General features: G+C 31.7%; 1 protein-coding gene across 9 annotated transcripts in view; it reads right to left on the bottom strand.

Moving 5' to 3' along the window:
- Positions 1 to 2,572: 2,572 nt before the first annotated feature.
- LOC143073243 (exocyst complex component 4-like) overlaps positions 2,573 to 16,201 on the bottom strand; it is a 46,974-nt gene continuing 33,345 nt past the window's right edge. For 7 of the 9 annotated variants that reach the window (XM_076248624.1, XM_076248621.1, XM_076248625.1 and 4 more), the window contains 11 exons: positions 15,926 to 15,999; positions 12,909 to 13,047; positions 12,012 to 12,093; positions 11,033 to 11,240; positions 9,467 to 9,556; positions 8,693 to 8,724; positions 8,067 to 8,181; positions 6,892 to 7,010; positions 4,494 to 4,589; positions 3,763 to 3,874; positions 2,573 to 3,207 (listed from right to left, as the gene is read on the bottom strand). In XM_076248624.1, coding sequence (XP_076104739.1) covers positions 3,034 to 3,207; positions 3,763 to 3,874; positions 4,494 to 4,589; positions 6,892 to 7,010; positions 8,067 to 8,181; positions 8,693 to 8,724; positions 9,467 to 9,556; positions 11,033 to 11,240; positions 12,012 to 12,093; positions 12,909 to 13,047; positions 15,926 to 15,999 — 1,241 coding nt within the window. In that variant the 3' untranslated portion in view covers positions 2,573 to 3,033. The remainder of the gene's footprint in view (positions 3,208 to 3,762; positions 3,875 to 4,493; positions 4,590 to 6,891; positions 7,011 to 8,066; positions 8,182 to 8,692; positions 8,725 to 9,466; positions 9,557 to 11,032; positions 11,241 to 12,011; positions 12,094 to 12,908; positions 13,048 to 15,925; positions 16,000 to 16,201) is intronic. The other 2 variants (XM_076248629.1, XM_076248630.1) reach the window with 1 other exon arrangement.

Genomic DNA, 16,201 nt, shown 5'->3' with positions numbered 1-16,201 from the left:
GTTCTAGTTAAAGGGTAAATGAACTGTGTATGATGACTGAATCAGTTGGTCTTAATGGTACTAGTAATATTAACAGCTGTATAATATACGTAAGGCTTTATTACGTAAAAAGTAAATTCACAAAAATACTGACCTCCGAAGAAAATTCAAAACGAGTCCCTAATCAAATGGCAAAATTAAAAGCTTTTACACATCAAAACGAATGGATAACAACTGTCATATTCCTGAACGAACCCTTACAATAACACTTTTTTTACCTGGAAACTTTGGGGTTGTCAGTTTATTTTTATTTATGAGTTTGAATGTCATTCTGGTATCTTTCGCCCCGTCTTCTTTTAAACTCTGATCAGGTGAATACAGAACGTCAAACTTAAAATCCATGTCAAAATTCATTGGATTGTAAGGTTCTAGTTTTCAGATTCTCCAAGGCCTTAATAATATTGGATACCAGTTTAAATCTTGATACTTTTGTCCCATAAACTGTTTGGTATTTTTTTTAATTTGGAAGAAGTATGCTTGACTTGGCTTTTGACAAAATACAAATTATCCAATTGATAGATACCTATTTGTGGATTTCGTTGATAGTTAAATGTACGTACACAAATTGTGTGAAATACTCAGAATCAGAAATATTTCCTTATTTCTCAAATCAGATGAGAAAAAGGTCCTTGTTTCAGTGTTGTCCAAAGCTATTTTTTATGATCATTCATTTAATACTTTTGTAACTTACGACAGTCATTTAAGCACTCGGTATATCTGACCACTTCTGTATCTGACACATTGCAAATATTTGCTAGCAATAAAACAAAAAATATGAATTCCAACCCCTCATAAAATAGTGACCTTTGATTGTTTGATATATAGTAAACATCAATAAAAATAATTATAAAACTTCATAAGTGTCGTGCCTTTTTCCTGATTGTTAAGGAAAGGTAACTGTGAAGTTTTTAAGGGATGGTGAAGAAATAACAAATGCAGTGAAATTGATCATGCACATTTCAGTATAAAATAATGACTTTTTGGCTATAAATTTTATGTTAAATATAAAAAAATGTTCATAATAGTTATCAAAAGTACCAGGATTATAATTTAATACGCCAGACGCGCGTTTCATCTACATAAGACTCATCAGTGACTCTCATATCAAAACAGTTAAAAAGCCAAACAAATACATAAAACCTATGGAAAAATCTAGTTGAATAACAATTTTGGGAACTGTAAACCGATAATTTTTGCTAAAATTTATCAAAACTTGTTCAAAGACTTTGGCTAGTAGAAATAGTATTACATCCCAGCTCTTTGTTACATATTTTTATGTTTTTATGTTTATATAATGATTAAGATTATAACACAATGGTGACTGCATGCTGTACCCCTATTTTTGACATTTTTACCTTTTGTGTCTGTTTGTTCTGTTCACACATCGTTGTCAATATAATGGAATTTGATGAGACTGTCATATAAGTGAGTGTTTAGCTAGCTTTAAAACCGGGTTTAATATATCATCATCATAAGTAAATGCCTGTACTAAGTCAGGAATATGAAAGTTGGAATCCATTAGTTTGATGTGTTTGAGCTTTTGATTTTGCCATTTGATTAGGGACTTTCCTTTTTTGAATTTTCTTCAGAGGTTAGTATTTTTGTGATTTTACTTTTTGATCTACCAGGGGGTTTAAGCTGGATCACCTTAGCTTGAGTATTTTTGTTCTGTAACATTTTGGGGGGAATGAAAAATCCACAGTGAAACATAGAATTACCTATACGGAAACAACTAAGTTGACAAAATCCAATGTCTATGCTGGGATTCGAACTCATGACCCTTAGCATATAGACCAACAAATCATATCCCTGGATACAAACATTTGCTACATATTTAAACACTGTGTCTGGGGCTCATAAAGGGTATACACTCAATGGTAATATATAGAGTATATTATAATGATTGTGTGGCGTTCTAAGCTAGATTTTATAAAGTGTAACTTTTTTTATATCTAATATACAACCTCTGGCCATCAGGGTGATCTTACACTGACACACCACGTCCTTATTCGTAACTACTACATTCAAATTTAAAACATCTTTTATATACAGGAAAAAGAACATTGTTGTTTATCTTAATTTTATATACATATAGAATCATATTCAAAACAGTGTAGCTGTGGCCATTGATTGACGACCTTAAATTATCCCATTGACTGGGACAGATTAGGTGAACGTGTGTCTGTAACGACAACTGCTCACTACTTACTTATTATAGAATTTAAACTGCAGGGTCACCAAAGGTTCTTAACGCCTTTAATATTAAAATAATTCGAAAAATTAATCAGGAATAACTTTATGTTTTGATTTATATTATTGATATAAATCAAAACATCGTGTTATTCCTGATTAGTTTTTCTAATTTCTTTATTTAGGTGTTGAGAACCTTTTGTGACCCCACAGTTTAAGTGTCTTTAACAAGTACATAGTGAGCAGCGGTCGTTACAGACAAACGTTCACATAATCTGCCCCAGTCAATGGGATAATTTAAGGTCGTCAATCAATGGCCACAGCTACACTGTTTTGAATATGATTCTATATAAACATACAATCAACATCAATATATCACAAATTAAACAAAATAATATTGCACTTTTTAAATGATGAATAACTTATTCAAAAATTCCATTCATAGATAGTAATCACGATTATATATGTTAGCTAAATAAATACTGCAAGGTGTTTAAAGTGGCATTTTGTAGTTCTTTATCTTTGTAATTAAACCTGATCAATGATCAAAAAGCATGTATGTAATGCTTGACAATTCTGTAGACTGATTTAGTCCATAAAGTTAACATTTTTGGAAAACATGTAACAGATACAATAACATGCATCAGTAAAAATAATAACACATTAGCAAATATTGTGATTTTTTTTTTCTCTCCAAGAAAAACTGGTATTCATACACTGCCGGATCATAACTCCATGATGACTTTGATATCCTAATAAAACAGTACATGATTATAGTTATCCAGTTCTAAATGGATATGATTATTATGTAGATGAACCATTCTGTGTTTTGTTCATGACTTCCTCAAGTTTATGTAACAATGTGTCTAAATTAGCTGGTTTAATGTGCGGATGGCTTTTCTGGTATAACTGGAACAGCGAGACATATTCTGAATAGGAATAATCTGGTCCTTTCTCAACAATCAATGACAGCACATCCTATAAAGAGACAAACATGAAAAACTATCATTAGAAGTCCCAAAATAAATTGGACATAACAAATATTTAACACTTAATATTCAGTTAATTTCTCCTGTTCAATGTACATGTATAATATTCAAGATTCAAGATTAAATTGACCAATCATGGACACTCAAGGGGTATACACAATGATTATCAAAGGATTAAAAAATTATTAATGATATATTGGTTCAATTAAACATACAAAAAGAGGCAAACAAAAATTCATATTGTATAGTATATAGCATATGCAATATATTAATATGATATAGTTTATATTAGCATATAATTAAATTTGAAAGGTTTCCTAATATATGTTCCTTTATTTTCAGTGTAATTTTTATATCTTCCAAAGTCATTTACCATACAACAAGGCTTCTGTCCTGTTCCATTATCTACAAACTGTTATTTTTAATCAAATCATACAAGGGATACTCGCATTACCATCTTGACAGAAATATAGAAGGAAAGACCAATGCCATTACTAACTTTATATATCTCTGAAGTTTTATAAGCAGTATAAAAAGCACTTACATCAGGGTTCATATAAAGAAGCTCATAATACTGTCTGGCATGATCTAGGTCTGTTTCTCTAGCCATTGTAATATTGGTCAGGTTTTGTTGTATCGCAAATAAATTTCTACACCTAAAATAATCCAATGAATAATTTCAGAAAAATTTTCCTCTTGCATTTCAAACTTAAAAATAAACTTTTAATCACATTTATTCACAAATGTAGGCATTAAAACTAATACAATTCTATTAAGAAAACACTGCTTATTTGGTTTGGATATGAAAGGGGAAATTTAAATTCTGCAAAATATATTAATCAACAGTACCCTATTCAAAAAAATATTTTAACTCACAAAATGTCTGACAACTACATCTTGAAAGATTTTAAAACAAAGAAAAACTACTAGAATAATTTAATCACACTAGTACATCCAAATATAGAAATTAAGATTTTCCTGATTTGATATGGTAAAATATCTATTTGGAGAAACCTGTTAATTGGTATCATTATAGAAAAACAGTGCACTCGAATTATCAGTGTGTGATAAAGTTTGTCTGTTACTATTCAAAGATCATTGATTAACCCTTACATTTCTTCTGCTAAATGAACTGACCATAATTAAAATAAGCAAAAATCCACAAAAAAAAAAAAAAAAGACAAAAAAAAAAGACAAAAAATATCTCGCTACACTCACTACAAAAACCCAACACCCCTAAAAAAAAAATCAATGTAACTATTATTTACAACTTACATTTTCTTTATACCATTCTCATTTATCTTTTTTAAGTACTGTATACTACTCATTAAAATGGAGGAAACTAGAAATCCAAGACTTTCAAATATATATCTGCAATAAAAAACAAATTATTACTTTATGAGAATGTTAGTGTTGTTGGTTTGATGTCTGCAATATTTGTTGTTCATCTTTAATTAATTATAAATCAGGCCATTGTTTTTGTTTGATTATTTCATGTTGTGTCATGCATGAGCCCTATATAGTTATTATAAATACTAGAACACACCCGCGAAATCGCGGGCATTTAGAGCGTATTTGAAAGGATGTAAAGTGTTGTAGGAAGAATTTTGTAAAAGATTTAATAACTTGAGAATTTCAGGAAAAGTATCAAAAGTTATAGGTACTTGGGGACAGGAAAATGTTTTTTTAACCCTCCTCCTTTATTTCCAAAATTCACATTTTTTGTTTTCTATTAATTTCATTATGAACATACATTTAGTGTACATGTATTATGAACATTCCAGTCAGGAGCCTGTAATTCAGTGGTTCAGTGATATTTGTTTTTCGTTCATTTTTTGTACATAAATAAGGCTGTTAGTTTTCTCATTTGAATTGTTTTACATTGTCATTTCGGGGCCTTTTATATCAGACTATGCAGTATCGGCTTTTGCTTATTGTTGAAGGCCGTTATGTGACCTTTAAATGTTAATTTCGGTGTCATATTGGTCTCTTGTGGAGAACTGTCTCATTGGCATTCATACCACATCTTCTTTTTTTTGTAAAACATTTAGTGACTTGAGTATTTCAGAAAAGGTATCAAAAGTCATAGGTAATTTGGGACAGGATAATTGTTTTTCTAGCCCGGCTCCTCCTTTTTCCACAAAAAAATCCTTTTTATGACACATGAATAATTTTAGCGCTTATCTGTATATTATGAACATTCATTAAAGGGGGGTCGGGGCAGAGGCGGATTTAGGGGCGCCCCCCCCTTTTCTGGAAAATAATTGGTTGCTTATATAGGGAATCACTGAAGCATGACCGGAGCGGGCCCCTCTTAGGCAGTCAACGGGCCTCTGCGTATGAAAATTTCTGGATCCGCCACTGCGTAGGGGCCCTGATCCCAATATCCCGGGCTTGAAAACATGAAATCCCGAGGTTATGAATTTATTATACAAATTAAATATCTCGACATCCCGAAATTCGAAAAAAGAAATCCCGGATCCCGAAATGGTCAATCCTGAAATTTCGATCTTAAAAACACCCGTTCCAGACGTCCCGAAAGTATATTTTCGTTTTACAGTCAATTCTCAGTGTAATAATTGATCCACAGCGGTCATTGATATATTATTCAGACCCTCTCTATTAAATAAACCCTGTGACTGCCGTGGATAGTAAACTTGAAAATGATATCAGACAGAAAATACACTTTATTCGTAGTATATGTATTTGTTTCAAAGTAAAAAGAAAAACGCAAACCGGAGGTCTAATCTGACTTAAATTTCGTCCAATGACGAATATAAGACAGAAAATACACTGTATTCGTAGTATTAATGTATGTTCAAAGTATACAGAAAAACGCAAACCGGAAGTCTAATCTGACTTAAAATTTCGCCCAATGACGGAAACATATCCGGACGTCTTTTTTCTTGTTTTTGACCCAAAATAACTCAATCTGAATAATCATATGAATGGATGACAAATACGATTATGCACTGTACCCATAGGACACAGAGGCATGATGATTAATTTATTGTGGAAAGAAGAGAAGCGACACCCAAAATGAGGTCTTCTCGTTTAATAGTATAGATTGTAAGAGTTGTGTATATTGTTGAAGCTATACAGAGTCCCCAAGTTGATCAAGTCTACATCATTTTGGTAATAACAAATGATAAGAAAAGATTCCTTGCATTTTCTACTTTATTTAAACATTTTTGTTAAACTTAGTCAATGTTATAAAAAGACAAGAGTGCACACGCTGAAATGTCTCGCCTTCTATACTAATCATTGATATTATGTTGATAGTCCTAAGTATAAAGCTAAGCCTTAATTACAACTGTCACATAAACTTAACATTAACCAAGATAACTAAACAAAGACCAATGAACCTTGAAAAAGAGGTCCAGGTCAGATGAACCATGCCAGGCAGACAGGTACAGCTAACAATGCTTCTATACAACATATATAGTTGACACATTACTTAAAGTTTAAGAAAAATAGACCAAAACACAAAAACTTAACACTGTGCAAAAAAAGATATTAAATTTGTGACTTAATTAATGCGATCAATAACTCATGTGTTGCGTTTATTCATTAATTAATGTGCTTTTCCCTCACTCTTAGAATGTTTATCAATTTTGGCATTCTCGGGTATGTGTTCTTTTAACCTCAGGTAATAAACCTATTTCAAACTTACTTAAACTTTTGTGGTTGTAAGCTCTGAACCAACATTTCTTCCATTGCAGATAAATCTTTATTTAGTTTAAGTACATTTGAATCTGGATCAAGATCATCTATAGGACCAGCATAATTTGACTGAAATAAAAAAAATAAGTTGAAAATACAATCTGTTCATTAATTAACCTTTCCTGATTCCCTTACTGTTTTCTTTCAAGCTAAATATTTTAAATATTGAGAACAAACTTTGACTAAATCATGTTTGAAATCTAAAATTTTAAAACATTGGATTAGATGCAATAACGTATAGTCAACCACTGCATGTCATATTTGTCTAGCATTCAGGGCATGCATGCAACGCCATAGCAGATACAATATCATGATGTCCATTTTCACTGAACCAGTACACATTTTTATTTAAGGGCCAGCTGAAGCCCGTCTCAGGGTGTGAGATTTTCTTGCTGTGTTGAAAACCCATTGGTGACCTTTGGCTGTTTTCTTCTCTTTGAATTGGTTGCTGTCTCTTTAAGTTTGACATATTTCCCATTTCCATTTCACTTCTCAGTATTATTTCTATATCATACCTTTCATAAATGGTTAACATTTCTATTGTGACATGAAATAATTCAGTTATTTTTCCTTTGATGCGAGGAAGGACAAATTCCCCAAAAAATGAACACCAAATGTTGAATAAGCCTTTAATACATCAGTGAATAAATTTTAGCCTCTTGATTTGTGCATGAGTTATCTCCCCTCATGAATATGTAAACAAAATGGCAAAAGTTATTAAGTGACAAGGAAACAAAGCTTGAAAATTCATCCTGCATCAAGGATATCTTTTGTAAACAGTCCTTTTCAGAGCCATCAAGATTTTACAGAAGGAGTCTACTTACATTGCACATATGAGAAATTCTAAGACACAAATAATTTTCTAATTGAAGTGTTTTGACAATATGTTACTACAGCAAGGTAAATCCTTTTTTATCAATGATTCAAAAGTCCCTTCTACTATAAGTTTGGTATAACATCACAATTGTGGACCCTTAAAAGAAATGAATATCCAAAATTTTGATATTGATCTTTTCTATAGGCCATAATTGTTTAACATACTTTAAAAGCTAGTTATGCTCAGTATGACATCCATGCAGTTCAAATATAAGAATATATACTATATAGAAGTTTATAATTTTATACCTGTTTTGCCACTGGTAACAGGAAGTAGAAACAATGAACTCTGACTTCCAAATGCAACAACAGCAAACAAATTTCAGCCAAGTCTTGGAAATCTTTAACCAACATTTTAAGTGATCTGAAATATTCAAACATTTTGAGATGTGAGCAGAACTTAATAGTGATGTTACAATGTCTGAGGAGAAGCTATCAGTGATGTAATAATGTGTGAAGAGATATTATCAAGCAAAAAACTGTCTAAGGGTGTGGGAAAAGCATGATAAGCAGATCATCAGGTATTCTGAAGATCGACACAATGATAAGCTTTCTAGCTTGCCAAAAAGATTTCCATTTTGGCTTATGGATGATATCAATGTTCAGAAAACCTCATATTTTTTACTTATTTTTCAACTTGCTCTTTCCCTTAAGGTTAGATTACTTGTCAAAATATACCTATATACTCACTGTTTCCTTCTACTACTCTTTCTATTAGCTTAATTTAAGACAATAATCATCAAGGCAATGACTTATTGCAAACATTAACAGCACTTACTCACTGGCTAATATTATCAGTACTCACTAAAGTGACTTATAGCTAATATTAACAGTACTTACTCCAGTGACATATAGCTCATGTTAATCGTACTTACTCAAGTGACTTATCAGACACAGGTGGGTATTCCTGAAAACAGACAAAATTTATGTATTTTTATTTTTTGTACATAATTTAGGCCATAAGATTTCTCATTTGAATTGTTTTACATTGTCATTTTCGGGGACTTTTATGGCTGACTATGCAGTATGGGGTTTGCTCATTATTGAAGGTTGTACGGTGACCTAAACTGTGGATTCATTTATTTTCATGGGTATCGATTTTCGTGGATTGCTGAAAACTTGCATTTTCATGGATATTTGATTTCGTGGTTTTTCCAATCTCTGTATACAAAGCCTATTGAAAATATGCTATTCATTGAACATTTGAGTTTGTTGTTAACCTGTACCAACGAAACCCACGAAAATTGGTATCCAATGAATATTAATGAATCCACAGTATTTGTTAATTTCTGTGTCGTTTGGTCCCTGGTGAAGAGTTGTCTCATTAGTAATCATACCACATCTTCTTTTTTTTATAAAAAATTGGCTGCATTCCTAATAGATGTGTATTTAGATATTTTTATTGGAACTTATTCTTGCAGATTAGGGAAATTTTTGTATTTACTATGATTAAGTGGATAACTATTTTGTGGTTTCAACAAATTCTGTATACCTGCCTAATGGAAATTTGAACTAGTTATATTATTTAAAAACATTAAATGAGAATAATACCTTTTCACTATGAGCAAGGAGTATTTGATATCATACCATATTATAAAGCGTTGATAAACATATAATAGTACCAGTAAATATGTTTTAATGATACTTACCCTAGTAGATAATTCTATTGAATTCATGGAGTTGGGTGATCTAGCTGATAGTAACTCACAAAACTGTCTCAATCTACCAGCAAACCATTCCTGTTCAAAACAAATTTACAAAATAATATTATCGGTAGATGTCAATGTGCTTCATTGCTCTTTCTTTTTGCTCCTAATGTGCATCATTGTTGACTATCTTGATACAGATCATATCAAATAAAATAGTGATGTAACATATGAATAATTATCCTGCTATAACTTCTGCAAAAAAATTGGTTAACCAGATAAAAAATAAAAATAGATTGGGCAGAACATGTGTGATTTTGTGATTTTTCTTTTAAGAAAGAACTCAGTTCAAATAAAGCTTTAATAGCATTATCAAATAAGAACATGTGATTGACTTTTTTTCATGGTAACTTGGGGCTCAAATTTATGAAATTAGTTTAGTTGAATTATTATTCTCCTTCCAAAAAAATATTTTAAATAAACAGCTGCGCCATGAGCGCATGATACGCCCGACGTCTTGTCTGGAAGTTTTATGCAATAATCATAAATAGTTTCTGAGGAAGTTTTAAGCAATAACCATTTATTGTTTTTGAGAAACGGCGGGACATGTGAAACCCCCCCCACCCTGTTTTTTTTTTACAAATATCACTAAAATAAAATTTTGAATCAAACCAAAAAGTATACAGATCTTTAAATTAGTATAACAAAGAAGTGTGTACAGTTTCAAGCAATAATCATAAATTGTTTTTGAGATACGGCGCGACATGTAAAAAAAACCCTCCCCTTTTTTACAAAATACTCAATAACTCAAAAATAAAATTTTGAGTCATCACCAAAAAGTATACAGATCTTTAAATTAATATAACAAAGAAGTGTGTAAAGTTTTAAGCAATAATCATTAAATCGTTTTTGAGATACGGCACGACATGTAAAAAAACCCTCCCCCTTTTTTACAAAATACTCAATAACTCAAAAATGAAATTTTGAATCATCACCAAAAAGTATACAGATCTTTAGATTAATATAACAAAGAAGTGTGTAAAGTTTTAAGCAATAATCATAAATCGTTTTTGAGATACTGCGCGACATGTAAAAAAAACCCTCCCCCTTTTTTACAAAATACTCAAAAACTCAAAAATGAAATTTTGAATCATCACAAAAAGTATACAGATATTAAGATTAATATAACTAAGAAGTGTGTAAAGTTTTAAGCAATAATCACGAAACGTTTTTGAGATACAGTGCGACATGTGAAAAAAAACACACCCCTGTTTTAGTTACAAAGTGCCGTAACTCAAAAAGTTTAAATCTTATTTTCACCAAAAAGTATACAGATCATTTGACCATCATAAGAAACAACTATATTAAGTTTCATGAAATTTGGATAAGTCGTTCTCAAGTTACGGTGCGACATGTTTACGCCGGACAGACGGACGGACGGACGGACACCGGACATTTGTATACCATAATACGTCCCGTCAAAATTTTGATGGGCGTATAAAAACTGTAAACAATGGCATTATTTTTTAACCAATCCTTTTAATTTCCTATAAAGAAATCATTACGTACCAGACTTTCATGAACATTAGCTATGGTCCTCATCTGTGTAACATCAGTAATAATTTCTTGCTGTGGAATAATGGCCTCTGATGATAGATTACTGATTAATATCAAGGCTTCCTTAGAGTTAAGGGTCCTGATTTCCTCCTCAGAACAAAGTTTTTTACTCAAGTCCTGTCTTTCTGACATCTGTAAACTTCTCCAACTGGGTAAAGATCTGGAATTCAAATTCAAGTTAAAAATCAAAGACAATAAACGTGTGGAAAATACTGCAATGTGAAGGAACACTAAAGAAAAGAAAATAAAGGAAAGAGGATATCCCTGGGGCACAGTGGAAAGAAAAGCAAACAACAGATAGGGGTGGAGGAACATTGGCCTTGCCCTTTGTGCTTCCAGACATAGCAAGGACTAAGTAAGTAAGAAAGTCATACTGCAATACTTCTTGGCAAGCTTCCATTTTACACAATTCCTGTCATAGTCTCAATAAAACTTGAATTATTAAAGTCAAAATAACTTTAAAGTTGTTAATTGAACAAGACCCATACCTTTCAATAACTTCCTTTAAACTTTGACTGCTGTTTACTTAACTTAGATTTCAAATTAATTAAAGATTGAATGTTGAGCAATGGATTAAACAGGCATCACACGGTATAACATGCTCACATGTACTCTTGATTTGTAGTACCTAGGAAAAATTTGATAAAAATTTCTGACATGGCCATTGCGAGTAAGAAAATTTAATACACAGCTAACAGGAAGTTGATGAGTAAACAGATATGAAAATGCATCATATGGTGTAATATGTTCATATGAAGCCTAATACCTCAGGAAATTTTCATGTGTAGCATGAGAAAATCGTGACAGATATTTCATGGGACAAACAGACAGACTGATAAGACAATACAAACAGACATAAAACAGAATACAAGCTTTGAATTTGGGATAATAAATGTTCAATCAAACATCTGAAATAACAGAATAAACATACCTTAGAAATCTACTGATATCTTCATCTTTGGCCCATGTAGCACTGATCACTCTCTTTTCATCAGATTCTATTTGTACTATCCCTATGGAAGAAAATTAATAACTTACAAAAAATGCATCAGCAATAGTCATAATTTTGTAGCAGTTTATTTGCGCATTTTTTCAAACTCTGTTGAATGTATTCATATAAGAGAAGATCAAAGTCTTAAACTTCCAAGAAAATATCTGATTTTTTAGAAGTTTCGACATTGATTTTAAAGTGGTGACCTCAAAATCAAAAGGGATCTTCCTCCAGTTAAATGTGACCATATATAAAGTAAGGTTTTAATCCCATATATATTTCAAAGTAAGGTTGCAACCCCGTATGAAATATTTAATTAAGCATCCAGAAATTACAATTTTGCAAAAACTTCAGTCTATTTGAACTAGCTATGACCTTGACCTTTGATACGAGATCTCAAATTTAAAAGGGATCTGACTCATCTTTTATATGACCACACATCCACGTTAGGTTGCTATCCAAAATAAAGTGGTGTAGTTAGCATCCAGACATCATAATCACTAACAGACCAATGGCTAAAAAACTTTATACCCCTGTTAATCTATAGCAAGGAGTATAATGGATTAAAAGCATATTGGCTTGTTCACCAAGTCAGACTATGTCATGTGTGTTTTGCTCTCAGCTGAAGGTTGTATGGTGACCATTAGCTGTTAACTTTTATATCATTTAGTCTCTGGTGGAGAGTTGTCTCATTGGCAATCATACCACATCTTCTTATTTTCATACATATCTAACCTTCAATGTAGTGTCAACACACTGAAGCTTTGCCTGTGCATTATCTAATATGATTCCAGTAGTAGTAAGACAATATAAAAATTAATTTGATTATGTAGTTACCTCTATATGCAGAGTTACAGGTATCTCTATATTCCTTTAGTATGTTACATATCATGTTGAGAAACTGGTCCCCATAGGTTGGTAAACTCTGCATTAGCTCCTGTAGTTTCCTGATATTTCTGTCTACAGTAACAGTACTCTGAAAACCAAAATTGCATTTGATTTTAAATTAAAACCAGATGCTCCGCAGGGCGCAGCTATATACGACCGCAGAGGTTGAACCCTAAATAGTTGGGGCAAGTATGGACACAACATTTAAGCTGGATTCAGCTCTAAATTTGGATTGTGATTAAATAGTTGACACAGCATAGGTTTAGGACACAGAATGAATGTGGTCTAATGAACTTAAAATATTTTTTTTTGCCTTTGAACAATTCACTATGCTGTTCCTCTCAAAAAAATGTTTGAAGAAATTTTCTTTTTATTTATGAAATCTGAAATGAGAAAAATTTAACCCCCCCATTTTTTTTTCACATCCCCCTTTCCCTTTTTCCAAAACTGATCTCAATTCAAATTCCTAATGGAGTTTGCAACAATAACTACTCATTTAAATACAACATAAAATATTAAAATGTAAAATAAAGTGCTTGTTATCACTAAATGGTAAAGATTGTTTTAATTTATCAGTTGGTAGTAAAAGTGAATATACATTGTATATTGTATAAAACAATGATTTAAGTTGATTCAACTACTATTCTGGACAAAGAAAGATAACTCCAATTGAAAATTTCTTGCTATTGCACAATATTGTGCAATTAGATATTTCTTGCTATTGCGCAATACTGTGCAATTGAAAATATTTGCTATTGCACAATACTGTGCAATTGAAAATTGCTTGCTATTGCACAATACTGTGCAATTGAAGATTTGTTGCTATTGCTGAATACTTAATATAATAATTTTGGATCCTGATTTGAACCAACTTGAAAACTGGGCCCATAATCAAAAATCTAAGTATATGTTTAGATTCAGCATATCAAAAAAGCCCAAGAATTCAATTTTTGTTAAAATCAAACTTAGTTTAATTTTGGACCCTTTGGACTTTAATGTAGACCAATTTGAAAACGGGACCAAAAATTAAGAATCTGCATACACAGTTAGATTTGGCATATCAAAGAACCCCAATTATTCAATTTTTGATGAAATCAAACAAAGTTTAATTTTGGACCCCAATTTGGACCAACTTGAAAACTGGGCCAATAATTAAAAATCTAAGTACATTTTTAGATTCAGCATATCAAAGAACCCCAAGGATTCAATTTTTGTTAAAATCAAACTAAAGTTTAATTTTGGACCCTTTGGACCTTAATGTAGACCAATTGGAAAACGGGACCAAAAATTAAGAATCTACATACACAGTTAGATTTGGCATATCAAAGAACCCCAATTAATCAATTTTTGAATCCCAAAATCAAACCCAACCTTCCTTTTATGGTCATAAACCTTGTGTTTAAATTTCATAGATTTCTATTTACTTATACTAAAGTTATGGTGCGAAAACCAAGAATAATGCTTATTTAGGCCCCTTTTTGGCCCCTAATTCCTAAACTGTTGGGACCAAAACTCCTAAAATCAATCCCAACCTTCCTTTTGTGTTCATAAACCTTGTGTTTAAATTTCATTGATTTCTATTTACTTATACTAAAGTTATTGTACGAAAACCAAGAATAATGCTTATTTGGGCCCTTTTTTGGCCCCTAACTCCTAAACTGTTGGAACCAAAACTACCAAAATCAATCCCCACCTTTCTTTTGTGGTCATAAACCTTATGTCAAAATTTCATAGATTTCAATTTACTTAAACTAAAGTTATAGTGCGAAAACCAAGAATAATGCTTATTTGGGCCCTTTTTGGCCCCCAATTCCTAAAATGTTGGGACCAAAACTCCCTAAATCAATCCCAACCTTCCTTTTGTGGTCATAAACCTTGTGTCAAAATTTCATAGATTTCTATTTACTTTTACTAAAGCTAGAGTGCGAAAACTAAAAGTATTTGGACGACAACGACGCATTATGATCAAATTGAGAATGGAAATGGGGAATGTGCCAAAGAGACAACAACCCGACCATAGAAAAAAACAACAGCAGAAGGTCACCAACAGGTCTTCAATGTAGCGAGAAATTCCCGCAACCGGAGGCGTCCTTCAACTGGCCCCTAAACAAATATATACTAGTTCAGTGATAATGAACGCCATACTAATTTCCAAATTGTACACAAGAAACTAAATTTAAATTATACAAGACTAACAAAGGCCAGAGGCTCCTGACTTGGGACAGGCGCAAAAATGCGGCGGGGTTAAACATGTTTGTGAGATCTCAACCCTCCCCCTATACCTCTAGCCAATGTAGAAAAGTAAACGCATAACAATACGCACATTAAAATTCAGTTCAAGAGAAGTCTGAGTCTGATGTCAGAAGATGTAACCAAAGAAAATAAACAAAATGACAATAATACATAAATAACAACAGACTACTAGCAGTTAACTGACATGCCAGCTCCAGACTTCAATTAAACTGGTTCATTTATAATCTATATCTTCAAAGGATTCCACATAAATATTTTTAAATCATTATAAACCAGTAATATGAAAGAAAAAATAAGCAAACAAGGTTTTTCATTTTGGTCTTTCTCTCTGATACATACGCTGTAGGTCAACTTTATCATGATTATAAGGTGAACATGTCTTTTTTGGCATTTACCATCTGACCTTAAACTTATCTGTATGGTTCATTGGTCAATATTAAGTTTTTGTGTTTTGGTCTTTATAAGAAATTGACACATTTCAGTGTGTGCTATTTACTTATAAAAATACAACTTATAATCTACAAATGGACATTGAAATAGTTAACATTATATATTTTTATACGACCGCAAAAATTTAAATTTTTGTCGTATATTGCAATATTCATTGAAAAAATATTTCTTCAGAGTATACTATGCCATTCCAGTACAAAATGCAGTATTTTTCAATAGTTTTAATGCTTTTTTTTAAATGTTTCAAATGTCAAAATACTCACAGTTAAAAGTGGTCTTGTCACTCCTAAATCTTTCTGAGTTTTGTGATCAACAACATGTCTCAGTGCATCAAAACCTGCAGGTTAATTTTTATATAGGATCAATTTGAGTATCAACAATATATAAACTATTTGATAGGTATTAATTTAGATGCTTGAATAGCTATATTTAATTCTGACTACTAAGTATTCAGAAATTCAAAACAATATCTTATTAACAGAAAAAAAATTGTAGATAGTGTCTTTTACTGGATTTTTAATATTTTTTTTCTTTTCAGG

Source organism: Mytilus galloprovincialis, chromosome 4 (genome assembly GCF_965363235.1).
Source record: "Mytilus galloprovincialis chromosome 4, xbMytGall1.hap1.1, whole genome shotgun sequence".
In the NCBI taxonomy this organism is placed as follows: domain Eukaryota; kingdom Metazoa; phylum Mollusca; class Bivalvia; order Mytilida; family Mytilidae; genus Mytilus; species Mytilus galloprovincialis.
Note: the sequence above shows the minus strand (reverse complement) of the source record. Positions and strands in the feature narration are given on the sequence as shown.